The sequence below is a fragment of the Lepisma saccharinum genome, chromosome 29, assembly GCF_977018435.1.
Source record: "Lepisma saccharinum chromosome 29, izLepSacc3.1, whole genome shotgun sequence".
In the NCBI taxonomy this organism is placed as follows: domain Eukaryota; kingdom Metazoa; phylum Arthropoda; class Insecta; order Zygentoma; family Lepismatidae; genus Lepisma; species Lepisma saccharinum.
Genome location: NC_139257.1, coordinates 43,268,557 through 43,282,399, shown reverse-complemented (window position 1 = coordinate 43,282,399; position 13,843 = coordinate 43,268,557). Strand labels below are relative to the sequence as shown.

At 35.6% G+C, this 13,843-nt stretch overlaps 1 protein-coding gene across 5 annotated transcripts in view; it reads right to left on the bottom strand.

Moving 5' to 3' along the window:
• Nucleotides 1–13,843, bottom strand: part of LOC145981333 (uncharacterized) — a 292,919-nt gene that overhangs the window by 54,760 nt on the left and 224,316 nt on the right. For all 5 annotated transcript variants that reach the window (XM_083114544.1, XM_083114543.1, XM_083114546.1 and 2 more), the window contains 2 exons: nt 9,919–10,033; nt 3,224–3,394 (listed from right to left, as the gene is read on the bottom strand). In XM_083114544.1, the coding sequence (XP_082970670.1) occupies nt 3,224–3,394; nt 9,919–10,033 (286 nt within the window). The remainder of the gene's footprint in view (nt 1–3,223; nt 3,395–9,918; nt 10,034–13,843) is intronic.

Sequence of the window (13,843 nt, the reverse complement as noted above, 5' to 3'; positions counted from 1 at the left end):
GGTAAAAAAAACATAAATTTCATTCTTTGGGATTTTCTACATCAAAAACTTTTGGTTCCATCAAGCCCACATGCTGCTGAAAATTCAGGTTTTTGCAACAAGTTTCCAACCACAAAAATTAGACTACAAGTCTATTATTAGTCTTTTTTTTTAAAAAAAATTTAGTGCTGATGTATTTTTTTTACTGAAATCCTCATTATTTCATTGAACTTTGTGTAAAATTTCAGAGAGATCTGATGATTGGTTAAAGAGAAAAGAAATAAAATGTCAGCAAGGGTATCTTGTGTCAAGGGTCTCAAGAGTGACAGACAACACCGATTTAATGACATTTGAAAGTGCTATAAAACGAAAACCGTTTGAGATAGAGAGAACATTTTTTAGAGGATTTCTTTCAACCATAAGGGAAGGGTGTATACCAAATTTCATCGAAATCTGAGATGATGAGTGACAACATCTTAGTTGTTTGCGTTGATGTGGAATGACACACATACAGTTTCGTCCAAAGAAATATCCCCTCCCAAAGGGGGATGAGCACATGAGAATTAAAACTAACCTAATTCTATTGAAAACAAGGGGACAGTATTGTATTGTTATTTTATTATTGGATTGAAACATCTTATTATACACTAAGTTTTATAACATATCAGATAGGAGGTGTTTACGGTGGCACGGAAGAAAATTAAGCCCATGCACCTCTTCGCGCCCCCTGGTTGCACATTACCCTGTGCCATGAGGCACGTAGGAGATGTTATGACTATAATAGCACCACTGTTGAGCGACTTTTACCCTTAGCGGTTTCCCCCATTTATGAAAGACTAAGAGTGTGTCCCAGATCGACTTATGTAAGGATATAGATGGGAAAATTCCCACCTAAGATTAACGACCCTGAGAGTCGAACCTGGGCTCCTGTCTTGTGGTCAGAGGCTCTTATAGAACACACAATGTTGTGACAAATTTCACAAAAATGTAAAAATATAGAGGATAGTAGAAGAAGAAAATTGATGATGTAGAAAAATACTATCGTGTTTTCAATAGAATTACGTTAGTTTTCATTCTCATGTGCTTTCAATGAAACCTTTTGGTGGGGATATTTTTTTGGACCAAGCTGTATTTGTACGAAAAATGTTTGATGAGAATTTATAATGAATATGCATATATATAGAAAAGAAAGACAAACAAATTGCCAGAAAATAAATGAACCCTCTTAAATAAAATGACAACGTGAAGATATACTTCAATATCCAATTTTTTACGTTTCTGTAATTTTCTATACTCACACATTTTAAATTAATTCTCCCATAAAACCAATTTTGGTAGTAGCAACATGAAGTAATGTGAATCTAATACCAGATTTTGTGCTTCGGTTTACCTAACTTGTTCTACAGTAAGTTTTTCCGTCTCTTGTGCCACATGTCAGCGGCCCAATTGGCAGCCAGCCAGACAGCAACTCCCGTCAAATCACATGTGATATCTCCACAATGAAACCGTAAGCTTCGAAATGACTTCAAGTTCTCAGAATTACAGTGAACATGAGCAAATACCTCATGCATCCACACATTTCTAGCATCTTTTCAGGAAATTTCCGTTTACACCAACAGTTCAGCTTCTGAAATTACTTCTGTTTCTCTACTGATATTCTCCTTCAGTTCTTCTAATGTGTGAGGATTTGTTGCATACACTGTATTTTGATGTAATGTGTACGTATGTACCATTATTAAAACTATAGCAAACAACAAATAACACTTGTAACACGTAAACACTTTAAAAATACGACTGAAAAAAATTGCGAAGTTACTGAAATGGAATGGGGTTTACAAATTTACAAGTTACATGCAAAGCCATGTGTCTCAGTTCCCGCTCTGACACCGCGAGCTGTTAGGAAACTAAAGTGCCCTTTTAGTATGTCTTGTTACCAAAGCTCTGCGAAATTTCCTAATAACATGCGAGAAATGTGTGGATACATGAGGACAACATTTCTATCAAGGTGTGACAAGGTACGTGCTTATTTTGATTCTAATTGCAACAGTAATTCTAAGAACTTGAAGTCATTTTGAAGCTAGCTGCTTCCATAGCAAAGATATCACATGCAATTTGAAGGGAGTTGCCATCTGGCTGGCCACCAAACGGACAACTGGCAGGCAGCACAAGTGACGGAAAAACGCACTGTATATGCAAGCTTAATCTTCATTACTAGGGCCCGGGACTTTATGTCCTATAAAACTGTAAAATATGTATGTAATTATGTCATATAAATTGGAAAATATGTCATGAAAAATTACAAATGTCAGAAAAATGCAGAAATATTCCCAGTAAAGATAAAAATATGCACAACAGTACTCTCGCATTTCTCCCATACCCGATAGAGTAGAGTAGGGGCTGTAATGTACCGAATGTTATTTTTACTTTTGACTGATTTTTGTGAAAAGCGAAAAAGGCAAAGAAATGAGAACAAAACTTCTTTACAATGAAAGAGAACATTTTGCCTCAATAATGTTTGCATGGCTATCAATTGTCGGGGGGATAAAAAAGTGGGGTATTATTGTTCTGTACTAAGAAAAGACTGCACGTTTTGTCCTCCGTAATTTCCATATCCTGCCATCAACAATATGAACTATCCGTTGTGCTAAAGCTACGTAGAAAAAATTATGAAATAATGGATTATGTGCGAGAGAATTACGAAATTATACAGAAATATGTCTTATTACAACAAAATTGAAGAAATATGTTGTAAAAACGCGAAATTGGTGAAATATGTCAAAATATGCTTTGTCAAGTTTGTCTATTTCGGCTGATTTTCATCAGATATGTAAAGATCTCACCCCAATATTAGATCCGAGGCCAAATGAAAAATATGTTATAACATAAAGTCCTGGGCTCTATTCATTACAAAACATACCCCTCTCACTCGTGCTCGTTCTTCAAATATTTAGGTATTTTTAAGTCCATACAGATCGTAACTATCATAGACTGAATGCTTCAAGAGCAGACTTTAAAATATGATCTATCAACTTGGTAGATTGGTTATTGTAATACTTAGTGATAAATTAACGTACTGGTGTTGTTTCCAGTGTACTGCTGACCTCAACAACCTTGCAAGTCTTGTTTTCACCATAAAACACACACAAAACCATGAACAAGTGCAAGGTCATTTTTAATGCAGTTTTTAAGTGCAAATTTTAAATTTGATGTAAAAAATGAGTGGAAATATTCGTTGAACCATTACCTCCTTTTTCATGTGATCCATCTGATCGTTGATAACCGCAGATTCCCTGCGCAGCTGATCTATCTCCGAGGTCTTCTCGTCAACGAGGGCTCTCAGGCGACGCTTCTCCACATTCCAAGTGTCCCCACTGCCATTGCGAGAAGCTCTCTCTTCCAACTCTTTCAACTTTTCCTAAAAATATAAAATAACGTACATAAAATATTGTGAAAATATTAGGGATGGGACCCATTAATCAATACTCTATCGGTATAGGCCGATATAGGCATATCAGTGTATTGGTGTATCGGTTAACTTACCAATCCGATATATCTATAAATATCTGATCATTTAGTGCAAAATTCTGCCATTTTCTTGTAATTTTTATGGATAATCGCCATACCCTACTTTCTAAAAAAGTAAATGTCTAAATATGCAACTTCTTTTGCACTGCAGTCAGCTTGAAACACACATTTATCAGGTTCTTCAAGGACCATTTCAAATTTTATATCGGATCGGTAGAATATTGGGTATCGGTATCGGTAAATTTTATATCGGTACTTTATCGGTATTGGCCAAAATTTCATATCGGCCCATCCCTAGAAAATATAAAATAAATATATTGAACATAATACAAGATAGTAATGTTTGTTGTGTTTTGGCATGAACTAGAATCAGTACTCAAACTATCTAACACTAGAAAAGGCATTTCAGTTTTTGTTTTTTAGTTATGCAACATTTGTTTCCACCATTTTCAACATTTATTCTTTAGGCTAATGGTGACAATGGGGGTAATTACATGTAACTGATAAAGGGACAGAAAGAAACACCCAAGAATCAAACCTGGAACCTTTAGTGGAAAGATCGCAAGACAATGTGGTCCAGAATAAAAAGTAAAATGATGAAAATATTATCTTGGGATTATCTCGGGATATCGCCAAGTGAGTTGTGGAAAAGATTCCAAACTTTTGAGAGTGAACGTCACTCTCATCTTCGGGGTAGAAGTGTCAAACGGGTGTATGTGTGTTTGGTCATGGAGGTTCCCAGTAAAGATGGCAGACCAATCAGGAGCTGTGTCTGCTGCTTCTCTACTGCTGCAGCAGACACGGTTCCTGATTGGTCTTCCATCTTCACCTGGAACCTCCGTCTATTCATCATTCGTCACCAGGAAAGTTTCAAGACTTACTTTAAAAAGGAAAATGACCAAATGGCCAAAAATGACAGAACATGAAACTTTCACAAGCCAAGGTCTGAAATATTTTTGTTGTTGACAACGATGATAATTATGGGAGTGATTTTAATTACAGAACCATATCCAGGAGGTTGCAGATTCACAATAGCTTCTACAATATTTTATCCTTGCAATGCATTATAGTTAGGGGCATGCATATTTAGATTTTGACGAAAAAACGAAATGTGTAAAAATACATTGTAGCGTTAATTTTTCATGTTTTTGAAAGGTGTGAGATGCATTTTGTGACCATGTTTTGTCACGAAATAATGCGAAATGAACTCTTAAACACGAAATTCAGGGTTTATTCACCAACGCGACACCTTCGAAGGTCTGAATTATCCTGAGAGTTATGCAATTCCAGGAAAATTGATTAATTCTGCTGTTAATATTGGAGAAGCGAAAATGGACTCCTTTACACAGAAATAAACCTAATACTCTGATAACTACATAAATGTGCTATCAGAAGTGAAATGTTAATTCTGTGGAATAAGTGTAGTTTTTAAATCAAATTTAGGATTATATTCACAATTTTAAAACCAAAATGTATTTTCATATACCACTTTTCATCCAATTTTTCACCGCTATAATACTGATATTTTATTTTATTTACTGCTTTTGCACCCGAAATTGACTCAGTTTTTGTACCGAAATTTTGCTTTTTTATTTACCAAAAATATGTGCCTCTAATTATAGTGTATTTTTTTTCTTATTTTTGTATTGAGAACTTCTGGTTCTAACCACTAAACTAGATTTCGTAGAAATCATAAATAAATATTTTACATTTTTCAGGGGACCAAGTTGATTAAACTTAAAATATGAAAATTTAAAATCGAGGAAAATTTCATAACATCAAGATTGAAATGTATAATGTGGGAAAATGTAAAATCTGGGAATGTAAAATTGAGGTTTCACTGTATTATGCAGTTGTAATGCAATACAATAAGAAATTGAACAGAAAGACTACAGAAGCAAGAAAGAATGAATTAGTAATCATATAGGAATTACATTGGTAAAGGGTGCCCGACCCTGTGGCCGAGTGGTTAGCACATCGAGCTGCGATGCCAAGGGTCCCGGGTTCGAATCCTGGTCGGGCTTGGTTGTTTGTGAATGTCCATTCATCAATTTCATCATTTCATCAATCATCCCCATCTTCGCAAATTAGTCAAGAGGCACAAAACGTGAAGTAAAATAAACTAAATCAAATCAAATCAAATCAAAATCAAACATTGGTAAAGGTGTAAGGAAATCTTGGAGGAGAAAATTATGAAAAGATTAGAGATAAATATGGGAGATGGACATTGCAGCTTTAGAATAGGAAGATAAACAGTAAACTTATTTTTCACAATCAGACAATTACAAGAAAGATATTATGGGCATGGAAATGATTTATTTTGACATATTGATTGATTGGTTTGTTTTATTTCACTTCCCTTCTTGTGCCACTTTTGGCTAATTTGTGAAGATGGGGATAGTGATGACTAGAGGCACATGTTTTTGGTAAATAGAAAAGCAAAATTTCGATACAAAAACGAGTCCATTTCGAGTTCAAAACCGGTAAATAAAATAAAATTTATAGTGGTGAAAAATCGGATCAAAAGTAGTATATAAAATGACATTTTGGTTTTAAAATTCTGACTATAATCTCAAATTTGATATAAAAGCTATACTTATTTCACAAAATAAACATATCCCTTCTAATAGCACATTTATGGAGTTACCAGAGTATTAAGTTTATTCCTGTTTAAAGGGGTCCATTTTTTCTTCTCAAATATTTACAGCAGAATTAATCAGTTTTCCGTGAATTGCATAAGTCAGAGGATAATTCAAACTTCAGAAAGTGTCGTTTCTGTGAAGAAACACGAAATTTCGTGTTTAGGAGCCTATTTCGCAGTTCATTTCGTGAATAAACAGGGTAGGAAAATGCACCTCACACCTTTCAGAAACATGAAAAATTAACATTACAATCTGTTATTTCACATTTCGTATTTTCGTCAAAAACCAAATATGCATGCCTCTAGTAATGACATGATGAAATTGTTGAACGGACACTCACAAACACCCATGCCCAGGCTGGGATTCGAACCTGGAACCCCTGGCATTGTAGCATGATGTGCTAACCACTCCACCATGGGGGCCGTCATTTATTATGACTAGGGCCCGGGACTTTATGTCCTATAAAACTGTAAAATATGTATGTAATTGTCATATAAATTGGAAAATATGTCATGAAAAATTACAAATATGTAAGAAAAATGCAGAAATATTCCCAGTAAAGCCAAAAATATGCACAACAGTACTCTCAAATTTCTCCCATACCTGATAGAGTAGAGTAGGGGCTGTAATGTACCTAATGTTATTTTTACTTTTCACTGATTTTTGTGAAAAGCGAAAAAGGCAAAGAAATGAGAATGAAACTTCTTTACTTCCCATGCAACAATAAAAGAGAACATTTTTCCTCAATAATGTTCGAATGGCTATCAATTGTCGGGGGGATAAAAAAAGTGGGGTATTATTGTTCTGTACTAAGAAAAGACTGCACGTTTCGTCCTCCGTAATTTCCATATCCTGCCATCAACAATATGAACTATCCGTTGTGCTAAAGCTACGAAGAAAAAAATATGAAATAACCGACTATGTGCATGAGAATTACGAAATTATACAGAAATATGTCTTATTACAACAAAATTGAAGAAATATGTTGTAAAAATGCGAAATTAGTGAAATATGTCACAATATGCTTTGTCAAGTTCATCTATTTCGGCTGATTTTCATCAGATATGTAAAGATCTCACCCCAATATTAGATTCGAAGCCAAATGAAAAATATGTTATAACATAAAGTCCCGGGCCCTAATTATGACATTCTTAGGTATTGAAAATGCTTTGCAGCATGGACAGCAAGAAAGGGGATAGAGGAAGCACTAAAAGAGGAAGAGGGAAAGTTAGCATGTACAGTGGGAAGCACAAAACCAGTGAGTATTGTGTTAAGACAGCAGAGGACTAAAGCAAACCAGTGAACTTTCCCCCATTACAATTAACAATTATTGCTTGCTGGTGATCAACTATTATGGGAACCAGGAAATCCAAAGATTTCATATGAAAGTCAGTGCAGAAAAAAACAACTTAAATTTATAATAACAGAAGTGACGGTAGAATTCCACCCAGAATGAAGCTAAAGTTCAAACCACCAACCCTGAGACCTTCTGTAAACAAAACCACGTGCATGAAGAAAGCATTGCAAACTCATAGAAGTAAAATAATCCACACCAAAATCCATCGTTGTTACAGGATTCATTACGTAAGGTAAAACAACAGCCAATTTGTAGTATGGGATACGATGCCGCAAATGATGTCTCACTTTAAACCCAATTCTCTTTCTTTTGTACTTATTGCTTCATCTTTATGGTTAACTCTTTGCACCAGTAATCATTTCCCATAAATTTGGCTTCTTTCTTGCATGCGAATTGAATATATTTTACTTGCATTTTTTTTAGACAAAATGATATAACATGGTAATGTATATTTCTAAGGTTTGATATAGATAGGAGTGTATTTGAAATTTGTTTGTAGATTTTAAGTAAATTGTATCTTATGTAAATAAAATATATAATGGGGATAAACAGCCACATGCAATGCTGTAAGTCCAATAAATATATTGATGAGATGATCAAAACAAGACAAAGAAAGTTCGTAAATTTATTGCGGTTGGAAACTTTGACAAGCATCCTAATAACGATTTTTGTTCCGCCAAATATAGTGCACTTCGTAAAATAACTTGGTGACATGGCAAGGCAAGATAAGTGTGAACATTTTGCAGGACTATGCATTGTAACTTTCAATGAGCTTAGAGATTTGTGTACATAATAATATTTTATAACGTTGGTTATTTTCTAAAAATAAGTGAACAGCAAGGAAGTAGTGCCACTCTCAACATGGCGAGTTCTATGCGTGCGGGAAGGTCTCCGTGTTCAGTGATACATCAAATCGGTGAGACGGTTTGTTTACAGAAGGTCTCAGGGTTGGTGATTTACACTTTAGTGAAAGATGAATTGAATGTGTTAAGAGTTTCAAATGTTTGGGAGATGTAATACAGAAACATAATAAGGAATGAGCATACTTGACAGGTAGTGGAGGTAGTGAACTACTGAACACAAAAGATTAGGCACAGTTAATAAGTTTGGACTTAAGAAGAGGCTGGAAGTTCCAGTGATGGCATAAAATGAACAAGGAGTAGGAAAAGTGCCAAAGGGAAATTAGACTTGAATGCTGACCCAACCAAAGAGTGGAAATTGGAACATTAATAAAATGTTCAACATTGTTCATAAAGTTAATAAAGTTTATCATTAATAATTGTAACACATATCTTCAAACGTTATGAGCTAGTTGATTGATTGATTGATTGATTGATTGATTGATTTATTAGCATCCATTCAACTTTACAAAAGTTTGGAATTGTCACATTGTACATGTACATTTGGAATACATTTATAAAATTAAAGGCATAATATAATATAAAATACAATAGATAGCATGAAATACAAGATATCGTATAAAGAGAATAAATGCATGCTCAATGTTATTTTCTTGAGACATATTGCCTAAAAATATGTTTTTTTATATTCAATGCTTGCTTAATTTGCTATGACATTATGTACACACACATGTATATATATATACATACACACAAACATAAATTGAGCATTAAATAGTCACCTATACTTACATCTAGATAAATTAAATCGAACAGCAAAGGAAAAATAAAAAAATAATGATGATAGGGCAGTCCTACTTTGTTATATTATTGTTGCTATTCCTGTCACTTACAGTATCAATGTACTCTTGCACTGTGTAAAAACAATGTTCCTTTAGGAATCTTTTTAGATGTAACTTGTATACTGGCAATGACTTTATATTTTTGAATGCATTTGGTAGCATGTTAAATAAGCGTATACCATTATATGTTACCCCTTTTTGGTAGAATGTGGTATTGTGTAATTCCATATGTAAGTCATTCTTTCCCCTGGTGTTGTAGGTGTGGTAGTCCTTATTTGCTGTGTGTGTATTTTGACAAATTTTCATGCTTGTTAGGATTTCATATAGGTATATGCATGGAACTGGCAATATCTGTAATTCTTGAAATAATGGTTTGCATGGTGCATCTGTTGGAGCATTTGCCAGAATTCTAACAGCTCTCTTTTGTAGTCTGAATAATGTAATGCTTTTGTTCATGTTCCCCCAGAAAATGATGCCGTACCGTAATACAGAGTGAATGATGCCATAGTATAGTGTTTTTGCTGCTTCTAGATTTACTACATTTCTTACTGTTCTTATCGCATAACAATGATTAAGTATTTTTGATATTACTGCTTTGATACTACCACCACTGCTACAGCTATACTACCATTGCTTCTACTACAACGATTACTACTTCGTTTTTCCACTACTATAAGGGTAATGTAAAATTACTAGTTTAATATATTCCTTACTTGCAGATCCAGCTTCTCCTTGATCCATGTGTCCTGTTTTAAGTTGTAAGTCTCTCTCAAAGTTTTCAGTTCAGTTTCCAAGCTTCCAAATTCTTCCTTCATTGAAGAAAATTCTCTGCAATGTAAATATGTGGTTGAAGAAAATATTAAAAAATCATTATGTATTAGGTATTAGTAAATGAATCAAAATACTGGATGAAATCAGTTTTAGTCTATATATTTTTATTTTATAATTTTAATTCATGAAATAATGCCTCTATTTTAAAAAAAGAGCGAGATGCTAATATGCTAATAACAACAGGAAACAAGAATGAACCAAGAATATAGATGGAGAGCTTCAAATATCTAGGAAGCATGATTGAGAGAAGTGGAAGAATAGATGAGGAGGTAAACAGAAGAGGACAAATGGGTGGGGGACTCTATCAAAGCGTTCAAAGATTAATATGGAACAGGGATGTACTAGGTCATTCAAATACAGGGTGAGCATAAAGTCTTTCCCTGATTATGAATATTTATATCTCAACTTCCACGGTAGATAGGCAAATAGAACCTATGGCAATAAGTAGTGCAATACATCAAGTTTTTTTTTTCCATTTCTTTGTTTTGTCTAATTCTTATTCTCTTGTCTGATTTCTTCTTCTCTTGTGTTTCAGGTACCGTAATTTTTAGATGAAGCAACGTTTCACATATCCGGGAAAGTAACCAAGACATAATGTCCGGATATGGGGGTCAGAGAACACACATGTCGTGTTACAGCACATAAGGGACAGCCTGAAAGTGAATGTTTGGTGTGGCTTAATGCACAACAAAATTATTGGACCGTTCTTTTTTACTGAGCCTACCATTACATCAACACTTTACCTGGACATGTTGAAACTTTATGTTGCGCCTCAGTTACAGGAATTTCAACCATGGGTAGTGTTTCAACAAGATGGTGCACCGCTACACTGGGAGTTAACTGTTCACCAGTTCTTGCATGGCACCTTTCTAGACAGATGGATCGGTAGACATGGTCCCATATCATGGCCACCGCGTTCGCTGGACATTACTCCTCTTGACTTTCTTTTATGGAGTTATGTTAAGGACACAGTGTTTAGTTCACCAGTTCCTGATATGCAAACTCTTCAGACACGAATACAGGATGCTATAGAGACGGTGACGGAAGAGATGTTGGCAAAGACATGGAGAGAAATTGAGTATCGCCTAGACGTTCTAAGGGCAACAAAGGTAGCACATGTTGAAGTGTACTGAAGTGTTCTGATAACAAAACATTATGCGTTAAGCTACCATTACAACAAACCGCATATCAGTATCTAGCATAGTTCTTTAGCAATAAAAGTTTGTAATCAGGGAAAGACTTTATGCGCACCCTGTATGACCGGGACTGATTTTTTTTCAAACAACCTTCTATGCGCAGCAGTTGTGCGTCCCTGGGAGAATAAGGCCACAACGCCCACCCTCCCTCCTGTGCAGGTTAGAACCTGCTCAGTCGTGTCTGAGTGTTGCTAGAGTGAGGAGCGAACAGAAGGTGCCACGGATCATGGAACAACACATTGTGATCAAATTTTTCGGAGAAAACGTCCAGCCATCTGATATTTTCCAGACTCAAACAACAGTATTGGGAAGAGTGTCTCTCACGAACCTGTGTGTTTGAATGGTGTAAGTACTTCAGAGAGGGAAGAGAGTGTGTGGAGAATTGAGTCCCAGCAGTCATCACGTGAGTGGCGGCATACCGGTTCTCCCAGACCCAAGAAGCACAGAGGACTCGTTCGGTAGAAAAACTGATGGAAACGTTTTTTTGGAACTGGCAGGGGGTTATCCATGTAGACTTTCTTACAGATGCCAGAACAGTCACTGCAGCTTATTACTCAGAACTCCTGACAACAGAAGAGAAGGAAAAGATTCGATCCAAGTGGAAGAGAGGTGGAAAACAGGTAGCCTTCCTTCAAGACAATGCACAACCTCATACAGCCAAAACAACTATGGAAACCATCAGCAAATTGAAATGGGACCTTCTGCCACACCTGCCATACAGTCCCGATTTGGCCCCAAGTGATTTCTACCTGTTTGGAAGGCATGCGGTTTGCAGATAACGAGGCAGTCATCGGCAGTGTTCGGGAGTGATACGCAGCCAACCGAAAACTTATGAAAAGGTCCATAAGATGCTTGCAGAACGTTGGAAAAAATGTATGGACTCTGGAGGGGTGTACTTTGAAGGGTGACATGTGCAAATAAGTATTTGACATTACAGGATTTGGTAAAAAAAATCAGTCTTGGTCATATTTGAATGACCTAGTACCTATGAAATGCAAGAAGGTAATATATAACACATACTATGTGCCAAAAATTATGCATTGAGCAAAGACTGGGACAATGGCAGAGAGAGACTAAAGAAAGATGCAGGCAGTGGAGATGAAATTTTTAAGGAGTATATTGGGGAAGACAAGAAGGGATAGAATAAGGAATGAGGAGATCCGACAGACAGTGGGTGTGGTGAAGCTTCAGGACAGGATAGATCAGGCACAGATGAGATGGTTCGGACACATGAAGAGGATGGATGCAGAAAGACTACGAGTAAGAGCTTACAATGCACAAGGAGTGGGAATAAGGCCAAGGGTGAGACTACGTGTAAGATGTTGGTGGAAAGAGCAGATAGTGGAGAGTGTTAGGAGAAGAGGACAAGATTGGAACACCGTGGAAACAGGGGAGTGGTGGAAGACCAGGAAAAAATGGAGAGGCTTGAATTCTATGCTGACCCAGCCAGAGGCAGAAAACGGCAAAGGATGATGATTTTTAAAACATAATTCCTGCAACTATAAGTATAAAGAAACTACATCAAGTTAAGAGTTACTTATTTTAATGGAATAAAAGACTTTAAACACTGTCACTGTGGTTTTTCTGACAAACAGAAATGAACTTTATTTTTCAGGAATATATTAACTTTCAATATTTGGACAAGATAATTCACATGTAATTTAACAATGCTCTTTGTTGATTTCAAACATGTTATTAATCTTATTAATTTTTTTTTTTTTTACATCTTGGACATTTCATGATACTTTTACTTAACGATACTTATAATACCTGTCAGTCATGTCACACCTTCAGAAGTAAAACATAAAAATGAAGGTTGTTTATCAAAAGCATTGAATCACATGCAAGCATTGTTGCAACTGGCATATTTCGTGGGATGATACAGGGTTTCCCTTACTAGGAAACCTAAAGATTTCTCAATAACTTACATTTTTTGTGTGCTTGCCTATGAAAATTACCTAGACCAATCCTGCATCTTTCAAAGCAGAACCATCTTTCTTGACTGACAAGTTGATCCCACATACATCTAATTTAATCTCCCACACAGAAACACATATGTAAATGGAAGTGAAGAAATTCTTTGTAGCAGAACAGACCGATTTCAAGCATAATTACTCAACCTCTATGCTATTTTGTGACTTTTATTTCAGTACATTTTTATTTATTTCTCTTTTTCGCAATGTTTGTTTTTACAATTTTTATCTATGTTCAATAGTAGTAGTCTGTAGTTAAATAATTAATCTGATATTATACTTCGCGCTTCCTTTTATAACATATAGCTCAATAATAAAAAGACATATATTGCCATTGCCTAATCATTTAAATTCACAGTAAATTTGATTGATTGATTGATTTAGTTTATTTTACTTCACGTTTTGTGCCTCTTGGTTAATTTGCGAAGATGGGGATGAGTGATGAAATGATGAAATTGATGAATGGACATTCACAAACAACCAAGCCCGACCGGGATTCGAACCTGGGACCCTTGGCATCGCAGCGCGATGTGCTAACAACTCGGCCACAGGTTCGGGCAGTAAATTTGATTGAAGCTGTGTTTGCATTATATTATTTTTATCGATACTATGTATTTAAAGTCATGCCTTATTTACTC